At 37.9% G+C, this 12,920-nt stretch overlaps 1 protein-coding gene across 1 annotated transcript in view; it reads left to right on the top strand.

Annotated features, from left to right (window-relative positions):
- The first annotated feature begins 3,444 nt into the window (after positions 1 to 3,444).
- The window catches only part of LOC107087746 (placenta-specific gene 8 protein-like), a 12,996-nt gene continuing 3,520 nt past the window's right edge, over positions 3,445 to 12,920 (top strand). The window contains exons 1-2 of the mRNA XM_015379478.1: positions 3,445 to 3,553; positions 9,763 to 9,908. Of these exons, the coding sequence (XP_015234964.1) occupies positions 3,445 to 3,553; positions 9,763 to 9,908 (255 nt within the window). The remainder of the gene's footprint in view (positions 3,554 to 9,762; positions 9,909 to 12,920) is intronic.

The following is a 12,920-nucleotide window of genomic DNA, read 5'->3' as shown; positions in this document are numbered from 1 at the left end:
TATATATATTTTCCTAATTGAAGTGAATCCATGCTATCCAGAACCAAACTGGATCCATGTAAAACTTCACTTGCTCCACTCTTTAAACCACCAGATTTCTGATACAGTCTCTTTTGCAACGCTTCTTGAAAAGTCAGGAAATGACTTCAATAGGACCTCTCTGATCACATAAAGTAGGCAAAACATCTCAGGAAGCAATGCATGACACTTCTATATAAAGGAGTTAAAGAACAAAGACTGCAGCAAGTTTATGTATGAGCACAGAGATTACAGCAAATCTGTATCCACAAATGGGAAAAATATAAACCAGCTGTAACAAGTGGCTGGTCTACCTAAATTAATCAGAAAGCTTATTAAAGACTCATCCATGAAGTCACATAGGAGGTGAAGTGCTGCAGACCTCACACGTATCATTTAAAGATGGTTTTCATCATTTAGTGATAGAAAAAGGACTGGGAAAGCCGCCACTAAATCCCTTTATTGTCCCACGAAGGACAATTCCTTTATGGTCGATTGTAGATTGATATGGTAGTTTCTTTCTAAAAAGATAACAAATCCTTTATCACATAAGTATGCCACAAAGTCCAACTCTGTGTGTTTTAATAGCTTTACTACCTTTGTTCTGTTTGGCAAGAAAAGCAACATGTTTAAGGGGTCAACTTCCTTTATAGGGTGCTGTTAACATAAGTCCATTATAGACATGTCTTTATGTTTTTTTTTTTTTGTTTTTTTTTAATATGCCTTGTTTCTTTTGAAATTACGTATCACAGGTTTGAAAGTCGTAGGGAAGCAGCTGTTCCAACGGAACACTGGGACGGAACTCAATGGTAAAACAAATTATTCTTATTTCTTATTTCAACCGTTGCGTATATTAGCTGTGACACATAATTCAAGCTGTGACCAAAAAAATTGATTGACAGATGACCGTTGATATATGACTGGCCGAATTAAGGTGTACAAGCTGACATATAACTAACTGGCCTGCATAGAATAAAGAAAAATCCTCCGACAGATTTTAAGACAGGATAAAAAAAAAAAAAGAAATTTTTTTGTTGTTGAAATTTTCTAACTTTTGGCACAATATGGTCTGATAAAGAGTACATTTATATACATGTTTATGCCAGAATGATTGGAAATTTAAATATGACTTCCCTACGACTTTAAAGATAAACGTGGGCTGTTTCTAGTGTGTTTTCTTCAAGTTTAGCACACTTTTTATCTTTTTATTCCATAAAAAAAAAGTTTCAAGTTTGCGTTATTTTTTTGGGATCTAGGGAATATTGTTGTTCTGTTCGGGAAAGTTAGCCACTTGATGCTGCTTTCTGTTTTAAAAAAAAAAATCTCAGTATGTTTTAAAATAAGATGATTAAGAGACTAATAGCTGAAGTGAGTTCATAAGTGGTTTTCCAATTATGGAAATGCGACATACATGTACAGGTCCTTCTCAAAATATTAGCATATTGTGATAAAGTTAAGTATTAATATAATAATATAACATTTATATATTTTAGATTCATTGCACACTAACTAAAATATTTCAGGTCTTTTATTGTCTCAATACGGATGATTTTGGCCTACAGCTCATGAAAACCCAAAATTCCTATCTCACAAAATTAGCATATTTCATCCAACCAATAAAAGAAAAGTAAACCTTCAAATAATTATGTACAGTTCTGCACTCAATACTTGGTGGGGAATCCTTTTGCAGAAATGACTGCTTCAATACGGCGTGGCATGGAGGCAATCAGCCTGTGGCACTGCTGAGGTGTTATGGAGGCCCAGGATGCTTCGATGGCGGCCTTTAGCTCATCCACAGTGTTGGGTCTTGTGTCTCTCAACTTTCTCTTCCCAATATCCCACAGATTCTCTCTGGGGTTCAGGTCAGGAGAGTTGGCAGGCTAGTTGAGCACAGTGATACCATGGTCAGTAAACCATTTAGCAGTGGTTTTGGCACTGGGAGCAGGTGCCAGGTTGTGCTGAAATTGAAATCTTCATCTCCAAAAATCTTTTCAGCAGATGGAAGCGTGAAGTGCTCCAAAATCTCCTGATAGCTAGCTGCATTGACCCTGCCCTTGATAAAACACAGTAGACCAACACCAGCAGCTGACATGGTACCCAAACCATCACTGACTGTGGGTACTTGACACTGGACTTCTGGCATTTTGACATTTCCTTCTCCCCAGTCTTCCTCCAGATTCTGTCCAAATGACATGCAAAACTGAGCAACGGTCCAGTGCTGCTTCTCTGTAGCCCAGGTCAGGCGTCTCTGCCGCTCTTTCTGGTTCAAAAGTGGCTTGACCTGGGAAATGCGGCACCTGTAGCCCATTTCCTGCACACACCTGTGCACGTTAGCTCTGGATGTGTCTACTCCAGACTCAGTCTTCTTCTTCTTCTTATGAGATTTTATGGCGGTTGGCAAACTTGTGAAATGTGCATTACCGCCACCAACTGATATGGAGTAAAGCAAGGAAACAGGAAACGATTCACCTAAAAAAAAAACAAAAAAAAAACCTGTAACTGAAAACCACATAATACTAAATCACATTTGCCTGAATAATTTTAATTTACTTTAGGTCATCGTAACTCTGCCAGTTTCTGATGGTCCCATTGGTCCTCCCATCATGCTTCCAACCATCTCCCAGTTCAAATCTTTTACGTCCAGATATTTTTCTGCAGCCTTCACTATTATTTTGATTTTTTCAGGGTTTTTTTGTCGTCTGTGCAGCACAATTAATCACTTCCACCATGAAAAGAACAAAATTTTTCTTTTTAACAATTAGTGAGTCTTCATCAATTTTTGGAGATTTCTCTAGAGGTTTGGAATTTGCCGTTCCAGACTCAGTCTACTGCTTCCACAGGTTTTAAAGGCCTCAGGAATCTTTTGCAGGTGTTTAGAGTTAATTTGTTGATTCAGATGATTAGGTGCATAGCTCGTTTAGAGACCTTTTTCATGATATGCTAATTTTGTGAGATAGGAATTTTTGGTTTCATGAGCTGTATGCCAGAATCAAGAATCATCTGTATAAAGACAATAAAAGACCTGAAAATATTTCAGTTAGTGTGCAATGAATCTAAAATATATGAATGTTCAAGTTTTATCATTAGATTATGGAAAATAATGAACTTTTATCCCAATATGCTAATATTTTGAGATAGGGACGGGGGTCATTCACAGCAGAGTAGGTTAAATTTTGGGGTGTGATACAAAAAGGTTAAGAACCCCTGGTCTAGAGTTTGTTTACTTTTCATATTAATCGTGTCTCCTCAATAAAAATGATGTTACTAGAGATGTACCTGAACCCAGCTCAACACAGCATGTAAATTAATTCTCACCACGTCTGATGCTCCCTTTTTAAAATAACAAACTGGGGGTGTTAGTGTGCAAGGGCTCAAATAAAACTACACAGTTCCTCTTTCGATGTGTCGACTCTGTTTCCTCCAGACATGGCTTACCAACCCCAACCATCCCAGGTGGTGATGGTCACCTCCACCCATCAAGGTGTCGGGACATGGAGCACTGGCATTTGTGACTGCTGCAGCGATATGGGGACCTGTAAGTCCACTGAGCTAATTTCTTACATCCTGCAAAAAAATACCATTAATAAGTTCAAATGTCTTGATGTTTAAAGTAGCTTCTAAAACCAGACGCCCTAAGAACATTTCTGAGAAAGGAGAATAAGTGTTTTTTTTTTTCACAAATTCATTGTTTTGAACCAGGCCAGCTATAATCTTTGTGGTCAGACAAATAAAGGTATAGTTTTTCTGGGTGGATCATCAAGACTTAGACTTAGACAGATTTATTTGTCCTTTTGTTTACACAAGTCTAATACAAAAATAAATTTTGTTTAGAACAGCTCTCTAGTAAAAAAAGTAAAGTGTAGCCTTGAAAAATGGTAAAAAAGATTTTTTTAAAAAGAGTAATATAAACATATGACTGTGAATTTGCAGTTCTAACATTTTCAGAGGGCAGCAGGGAGCACAGTCCATGGTGGGGGGGTGAGGCTTCATTTATGATGTTGCGGGCTCGGGACACACAGCGCTGAGATGAAATGTCTTTTATGGACCTGCAGACTTCTGCACCTGCAGAAGTGATAAAGACTACAGAAGTCCGTTAAACTGAAACTATTTACCATTGATCGGACTACAGGCGTTCTGCAAGTCACACGAGGGAGCTTGCACTCAGATGTCAACATTCAGTTCAATGATAACCATTGGCCAGACATTAACATCACATTTGGCAGTTCTTTCAAGATAATAATCTTAACACGTGTTTTAAATTGCTTAATTAAAATGCATTTTTCAAACCTTCGATTCTCTCCTCCGGGTTTCCTCTTTTGTGCCGAGAATTACCTCCCCTGTCTAGAAGCGAGCATCACCCTAAACGCACACCCATTGACGAGAAAACTGATTGAAATATGAATGAAAAGGGAAATTTTAAACATTTTTATAATGTTTTCATATTTCTTATACAAGGATGCCTTAAATTTTATAGTTTTGGTGGACAGATAAGTTTGAATTAATAGGATTTTACTTGTATGGAATGTATGTTTCATTTGATGTGCTACAGTCAGTGTGCGAATAAATTCTCTGCTCAGTGGATGGCTATTCCAGATGTTGTTATCAACATCTATCTAGATCATTTCTGACGATTTATTTGTTCAACTTACAACCTGGAACCTGCCAAAGATTTGCTCCCATCATTACAAGTGTTTTTTTTTTTTTTTCAAATTTTCAAATTTATTGTCCCAGACTTATGAAATTCATACCACAATAATAGAGAATAGGTCTGATTATGTGGAGAAACTTGCATAATTGTAAACACATTATTTCTCAAATTAAGCAGGGGAGGAAGATCTCTGCAACTTAGAACCTGGAACCTGCAGAAGTTTCCCTCCCCTCCTTATTTTCACATTCCCTCAAATCATGTTGGCTTTGCCGCTTGGCCGTAAGGCTGTTTAGAACTAGCCTGGGTGCCATTCCGAACTTAGACCCGCCCACAAGGTTTGAGGTCGGGAAGAATTGAGTAGGACTACGTCAGGCTAGTTTAGAACACCATCAATCCAGAATGTTGAAAGGGCAATATTATTGCCATTACTGTTAATACATAATAGATGTTTATACATTCGGTGATAAAATGTCACAGGGGATTGTCATTTAAGAAGGGGGTTGATTTTTAAGAACTTTTTTTTAAGGTGGATTCCATCCCCCCTCATCCTCTCTCAACTCGAGTACTGTGCACTGGGACCCTTTTTCCAACTGGATCCCCGCTCTTTTTCGTGCTCATGTCCCCACGTTGTCGAACAAACTTGCTCCCACTTCCTTCCCTCCTCTGCCGTATCTAGACCCACAGCTAGTTTGCAATTGTCCCATTTGCGTTGTGGCAGGGAATAACATAGCACAGACATAAATCAAAAATATTTGTGACAGAGTATAACCAGCCATTAAGACCAAAGTGTAAAATTGGGAGAACCTTCTGATCTCTGTTGTGATCTGGACAGTATGACGGAAGTCAGTAGAAATTAGATGGTAAAAAACATAATGGATGCAAACTACTACAGGACCCACAGGAGATATCAACAATAAAATACAGCAGTATTGTGGTGCTGACTCCTTTAAATCTACTAAAAATGCTAAGCTAACATTTAACTAGCTTGAACCAAAATTCCCACTACAGGATATTGTTTCCACACTAGATGAATATACTCTAAATATTTAAGCATCATGTTCTGCTGCTCTGAAGCAGTTATCTGTGACTTTAAAGACTCACTTCATTGTTACACTTCTGTTACATTGTCAGATTGTGATCACTCTGATTTCTTCCTGTGTTGCACAGATAAAAAGGCAGCATGACATTTAAAAATTCTGATTATAGGCATGGCACAATAAACAGTAAAGCTTGATTGTTTTCTTCATGTCTCCTTTTTTCTGAATGACAAAATGTTTCACTGCGTTGCATCTATCTGTTAATAATACACCCAAACTAACAAAAAAATTAGTTGAGCCTGTGTTTGTGTGAACAGGACCTTTGAAGGAAACTACAGGAAAAGAAGATGAAATAAAACACTTGGGTGAAATAAAACCATTTATCTCTCAGCAGAAATATTCAGCTGTACCAGAAGATAAGTTAGAGACAAGTCAAAACAGGCAGCAACACAAATTTATAAGAAAAGCTAAAAGAAAAACTACAATTTAGGAAATTTTGCAGCATAATAATGGCTTAAAGTGTAAGTGTTCAAGCCTTTCAAAGTCACAATATATGATGAGATATTGGTCAACAGGGTTAATTTGTCATTAAATATATATTTTCTTTTTTTATAACTCAGCAAAAATACTTGCTTTTAAAGCAAAGCCTCATCTCTGATCTGGGTGATGCCCACTTCATGACATTACCATATGAAAACATCCATGAAGCCTAAACAATGTCTGAGAGCTCATACAGCCAAAAAAAGAACTTCCATAAGCAAATAACTGTTGCGCTTACTTCTAATTAGCTAGTAAAAAAGCCTGTTTGTCTCAAACTTTAGCTGGAATCATTGTGCTGTGCCTCAGATAATTTCTCCCTGATCAGAGAGAGTGGCCGTTTGTTTGGCGCAGCGTGGATAAAGCTGGTGCTTCCTGGAGGGAGCCATCTTATGTAGATATCCTCCAACCACACGTTTTCACAGGAAAGGGTGAGGCTGCTGCTCAAACAGCAGAACTCGTGAGGATTATTTGGAGATGCACTAATCAAGTGTCACAGGATGAGGTCAGATAAAGCTACTATGATGAGAGCAGAGAAAATATAATGGTGGAGGTTGAACTACCAATGAAGGCAACATTGGAGAGTCGAAGTAGAATGAAGCAGAGTAATGAAAAGGTTTGCTAGGTCTTCTAGCAGTCTAAACCCATAGCAGCATATTGTTAAATATATAACCTGAGCCACTCTAACTATAACTTTATCAAAAAGGAAGCCTAACCTTAAAGAGGAACATCGTTTATTTTATTTTTTTTTTACATTGGGCCTTTGATTTTATGTTATTACATCATGTTCTACTCACCCATATTAGTTTTGTGTCATTTGGAGCTGTTCTGAAGATATTCAGTTAGGTTATATCCAAGTTACGTCTTCTTATGGGCAACGACTTGAAAGCACAAACTAAACTGTTCATAATTTATTCTTTATGGTACGCCAGCATTCATAACATGTAGGCGAAGCACTGTCCCTCAGACATCCGCGGTTATTTTTCTATTTATATTTTTTAAAAACAAAGCAGCGCGTGTATGATGTCATCCGCGCACGCCGGACTGGAGTTGTGACAGGCAGCCCGGGCCACAGGCGGCTACGCGCTACCCCTATTATTCTATTCTATTCATTCAGCTAACTAATCTGAATCGTTCAATTCCATTTCGAGAGAGAGATCATCTGTGGTAGTAGCACTAGACATCTTCCAGGCATGTGAGTAAAACTAGCAGCAGTTCAGCGGACAGGATGAATGAACGGTAGCCGGCACACATGGATGACATCATGCACACTCTGCTTTGTTTTAAAAAAAATATAAATATAAAAAATATCTTTAGCTTTTCTTCACCCATTTATATTTCTATAAAAATAGCCATAAAATAATTATGGCTTAAGAAATGTAAATTATGAAAAATTAGATTTTTTGTTTGATAAATGATAGGATAAAGGATATTCAAAAAACAAACGTTTAAGTGCTCCATCAGCTTCTAAGATCTATGCCTCATGGTTTCATGGTTGCTAGGCAACTAAACTGACAGCTGATCTCTTCTAGACCTTTGTTTTTTTAGTTTTCTGAAGTAAATCGGGTCCTTTGAAGGATGCAGCCCCTTAATTGGAACACATCCTAAAAGATCTGGCTAGCATTCCACTTTATGTACTCCCAGGAGCTGCTAGTAGACCTGCAGATTAAAAGTGAGGGGCTCTATTAAGAACATAAGGACAGTCAGATCTCTAAAATATGATGGAGCCTTGCTTTATACGTGAGAAGGAGGAATTTGAATTCTATTATGGATTTAACAGGAAGCCGAAAAAAGACAGCTGAAATAAGACAGCTGGGAAAGTTTGAATGATCAAAACAACTCTGAAATGACCAGGACCAGAATATTCACATTTTGGACAAAGAAAACAGGTGGTTTGAAAAGAGGTGTGAGGAAGCCATTTATGTTAAGAAAGAAAAACCAACCTTAACCGGAGGTGGCACACTCAGGTATCAGCTTTCAAAAACTTACAATGCAGCAATAGATTTGATTCCTTCCCGCTATAATCGCAACCCCTGGCCCCATATAGAGAACCAAAACATCATGCCTGATTAACAAGGCCAACAATTCCCCCTAACAACCTCCCCTTCAGAGGCATAGACCATTATTGGGAATTGCAGGTTAACAAAGAACCCAAATGACTCCCAATTCTGAAGGGGCGGACCCATTCTTCCAGTTCAATTTGCATGTTTCCTAAACCAAAAAAAGGCTTTGTTTTGGGCCGCTCTGTAAAGCTTCCAATTCAATGTTAATTCTGACATTTTGAATTGAAAAAGCTCCCTTGATGGAGGTGAAATGACTTCAAACTTGGAAACAAAGTCTAGTGAATTGTTTTTAATTAATTGTTTTGAAGTGCTCTGTTAGGAACATAAGGAACAATCATATCTCTGATATCAGATGGAGCTTGGCCATTTAAGGCTTTATATGTGAGAAGGAGGATTTTAAATTCTATTCTGGATTTAACAGGAAGCCAATGTAGAGAAGCTAGGATAGAAGAGATATGATCTCTCTTTTTAACCTTCTGCAGAACTCTATCAGGTGAAGGCTTAAGGTTTGTGGACTTCCTAAATAATTGAAATGGTCCAATCTTGAAGTAACAAATGCATGGCTACTTTCTCAGCATCGCCCCTGAACAGGTTATTTCTAACTTTTGCAATATTCTGAGTGTGACAGAAGGAAATTGTAGTTTTCATGCCCTATGTCAGCAGAAACAGGGAAGATGGATGCACCTAAATACTGAAAGCACTTTTGCAGGACACTGTATTAACATAACTTGCTGGCGCTTACATGAACACCTGTATTCCTGAAGGGGGCAGTGTGGATTTATTGAAAAAGTTTATACAAGGCACCACTGCAGGTGAAGACTGTAAACCCTTCTGTAGTTATACACATAAAGCAGGAATTAAAACAACAAATTAACATTATAATTTAGAAATGGATCAAGCGGCACGTGCCAGATCTCATTAACTGTAAATATGTTTTTTTTTTTTGTTTGTTTCAAAATGCCTGATGTGTTAAAGCCTTCTACCCTTAAGAAAAAAATTCAGGAACTTAAAAGTTAAAGGTTTGGGTGAAGGACACGAGCTGTGAAGGCGTGAAACTTGAGGAGGTGCTACAGAAACATGTTGCCTCCAGTGCATAGCTTGCTAAACACTGGCAGTAAGTTTTTCTGATTGACTCACATCTGTTCCCTGGTTTATTCCATCCATCCATCCATTTCTTACACGCTTGTCCTGAGTGGGGTCGCAAGGGGTGCTGGTGCCTATCGCATCCATACATGTCCAATGGATTGTTATTTTGACTTTTTTTTTTTTTTTTAGAAAAACTGTGAAGTGATTTCAGTCTGCTTTAATCCCAAATATGGGCTGAATCTGATTTGAAATTCTTTTAACACCAAAACTATCCTTGATAATTTACATTTCTTTTGTGGGCTTTATTACTTGATAAACTTAAGTGGATTCTGTGATAATTTCACTAATAAAATATTCTTCATCTCCCCAACAGGCTGCTGTGGCCTGTGGTGTTTCCCCTGCATGCAGTGTCAGACTGCCAGTAAACATGGATGGTGCTGTGCCATGCCACTGCTAGACATCTGCTGTGTGTTGTCCTGCGCGCTGCGCTCCAGCATTAGGCAACGCCACAATATTCCTGTAAGTCTGGAAGTTGTTGGAGCAACGCTCATTCATAGGTGTTCTTGGTGTTGCTGTTAGGTTGTGTGGCAGTCCTAATCATGGCATATTGTTACTTCCTAGAATTTTAAATCATGATGACTTGAAAATAGCAAGTCTTTTTTCATTCACTGCCTCAGTGGTGCCACAGTTGAATGTTTTCCTGGATTGACATAATGATTTATTCAGAATTGGTTGACAAACTTGTTAGCAGTTAATTATTCACCTGTGTGTCGGGGTTGTATGCAGAATACGTTAACTTTATTCTGCCTTGAAAAATTCAGGTTCTGAGGAAACTGCTGACTAAAACAACCTCGGTTGTTTTGATGGTTGTTTTGACGACCACCAGAACAACTATGATGGTAAAAGGTTTGTGTACAGTCTATAAAGGTGTTTGTATCTTCTCTATCGTTGGATAAGCAAAAAAAGGGAAAGAAAAGGCAGTTTTCCGTCTGCCATTTTCTGTGTATTTCCTTCCTAAAATGAAATTGCTATAATCTGAGAGATTTTCAGTTGTTTTTCTTAAGAAAACATTCAGATGCATTCAACAACCCCATCAAAAAAACATGGCCCTTAAAACCTAAATGATAATTTTACAATTGTTTCCTAAGAGAATGTAACTGTAAAAAAAATGAAAATTTGTGGTTCTCTGGCTTGTAGATTTTATTTAAAATAAAACTGCACTTTACTTACTTTTTCCAGAATGTAGCATACAAAACTTCCCTCCATCATTATTCACATATTTTACACTCCTTATCCATACCTTGCATGTATTTTGCTGTGGCAGCATTTGTGGTAGCATTTGCTCCAATATTTTCAGATCTTTTTAGATCATTAGAAAATCTGCAGTCTGGTCAATTTCTGTTCAATAAGAAATCGACAAATATGAGTAAATTTTTAGCTGGAACTGTGAGTCATGGTCCTCTGAGGAGCTGCACTGAATTGCTTTTTTTGACTAGTAAAGAAAAACAACATTCTAACTCTATGTTTTTTCAAACTTATTGCAATATAATACTAACCTGCCATTATAAGCACTCTGTTGCAGTTTGGTTTTACTTTTTTGTTTTTTTAAAAAAGGTCCATATGTTTAACAGCTCTCCTAAGTCTTAGTTTAAAATAAAACACAAAGCAGCTGCCGGTTTAAATTTACTTCTACTGTGTGTTATCTCTCCTCCCATAACTACAATACGCAGTGAACAGCCACCAATCATATCTCAAAGTGACACTCCCAGAGCTGTAGAGTCTTACCTATGGCTCTGGACAGATCCAGACACCAGTATAACACCAGTATAGATATCAGATCTGCTGGAGTGGTCAGATCTTCTCTGGAGTCTGCCCCTTCTTATGACATCACCACTCAGACAAACTGTATTGTACCCGTTTCATAAGAATCCGATCTCTTTTGGAGTCTCAACATATTATTACCAGTATAGGCTATTATTTAGAATTTAATTGGCGATCTAAAGTAGCCGAAGGTAGAAAACAATCATTCTTATTCTTGAAGAAAATCTCTGCCATTTAAAAGGTGACAAAAAAAGTCTCAGTGCTCCTTCTTTTTCTTTTTATTAAGATCTTAGGGCAATGAAGGACTTAAAAATGACTTTCGTGGAGATTCTTCTTGACAAAGAAAACAGTTATTTTACTTGTAGAAAATAAATGGTTGTTGTTGACACAAAGGTATAAATAGTGTAGCTTAATATTGTTAGGTTCCAGTTTGTGGGGTTAGTTTGTTTTCCTTTTCAGTTCCACCATTCATCCACCAGATGGTACGGTATGGTTACGCGGTCTTGGAGGGTTTGCCTACACGTTTCAACTATCCACACCTGCAACAAATCGTCATCATCCCCTCAGAGGAGTACATGAGCAGCTGACAGTCATCACCTCTTCGTCCGAGTGTTTGCTTGTTTTGGGTACTCTAACCCCTCAGAGCTTAGCTGAGTAATTCTCTAAACTTTACAAGTTTCTTCATGCTCTTACATTTTGTTTCTTGTGAATCTTCAGCAGTATACCTTTAGATCCTCTAGGATTTTTCGAGTTTTTCCAGCCATGAAGGAAAACCTTTCGAGACGCCAAGAGTTCCACAACTCCTCTCTTCTGAGCTCAGACCTCATCAAAGTCTCCTGTTGACAGTCCGCTCCGCTGCTCCTCTGTGCTTCCATAAACTTACCTGTCCACCCTCCAACGTCACGTCCACCTTCAACCTGCCAAAGCCCCCACAATTGGAACATACCACCCTGCAATTCTAGCAGCAAGTAAGTAAGTAAGAAAAGAGTATTCAGTAATCTACTCTCTTCCCACCAACCGTGATCTCACCATTTCTCTCTCTCCTTCTGTGCAGTCGCACCTGGATACCTGGCCGCAGGTCCCACCAAGCTGTGTTAACCTGATTCCTGTTGTTTTGTTGTTTAACAGAAAATAAACATTCAAACTTTTACAATCTCTCTGAGTGTTTCTGCATGTGGACAAAAAATATTAGACCCATCATGACAAATATGGCTAACTGACCTAGGTAAAATAGGCCAACCTGTAGTAGCTTGTTCACAAGTGGTAAAGGTGTTAGAAACAAACAAAAAACACATTTGAAAACTGCTTCTTTTATTTTCTGAAATGTGACTACAGAAATACATGGAAATCATCTTTTTCCTTCACAAAAAACAAGATAGATCCAAAAAATTCCTAAACAAGCAGTTATCTCCAAATAAAGTATAACCCCATTTCCCGCCATAGAAAGCATTATCAGTCAATTCTAACTTTATTTCAGGTGCTATTTCAGTCCTAATTCTGAATGTTCTGATGTTTTTTTTTAATCCTCCTACATTTAAATGTATTAAGTAGGTTTAGATTTCACTCTCTTTAAAACATACTTATTTTAAATGTGCCAAAAGGATTATTTAAATTTGAGTCAAATTTGATAGCCTGACGTAGTCCGACTCAATTCTAGTCAGAATATGAGCCTGATACTGCTCCATAGAGCTGTGATTATGGGGCGTGTTT

This window comes from Cyprinodon variegatus, unplaced genomic scaffold, assembly GCF_000732505.1.
Source record: "Cyprinodon variegatus isolate N-32 unplaced genomic scaffold, C_variegatus-1.0 Scaffold193, whole genome shotgun sequence".
NCBI classification, from domain to species: domain Eukaryota; kingdom Metazoa; phylum Chordata; class Actinopteri; order Cyprinodontiformes; family Cyprinodontidae; genus Cyprinodon; species Cyprinodon variegatus.
The sequence above is the reverse complement of the archived record's forward strand: the minus strand, read 5'-3'. Positions and strand labels throughout refer to the sequence as shown.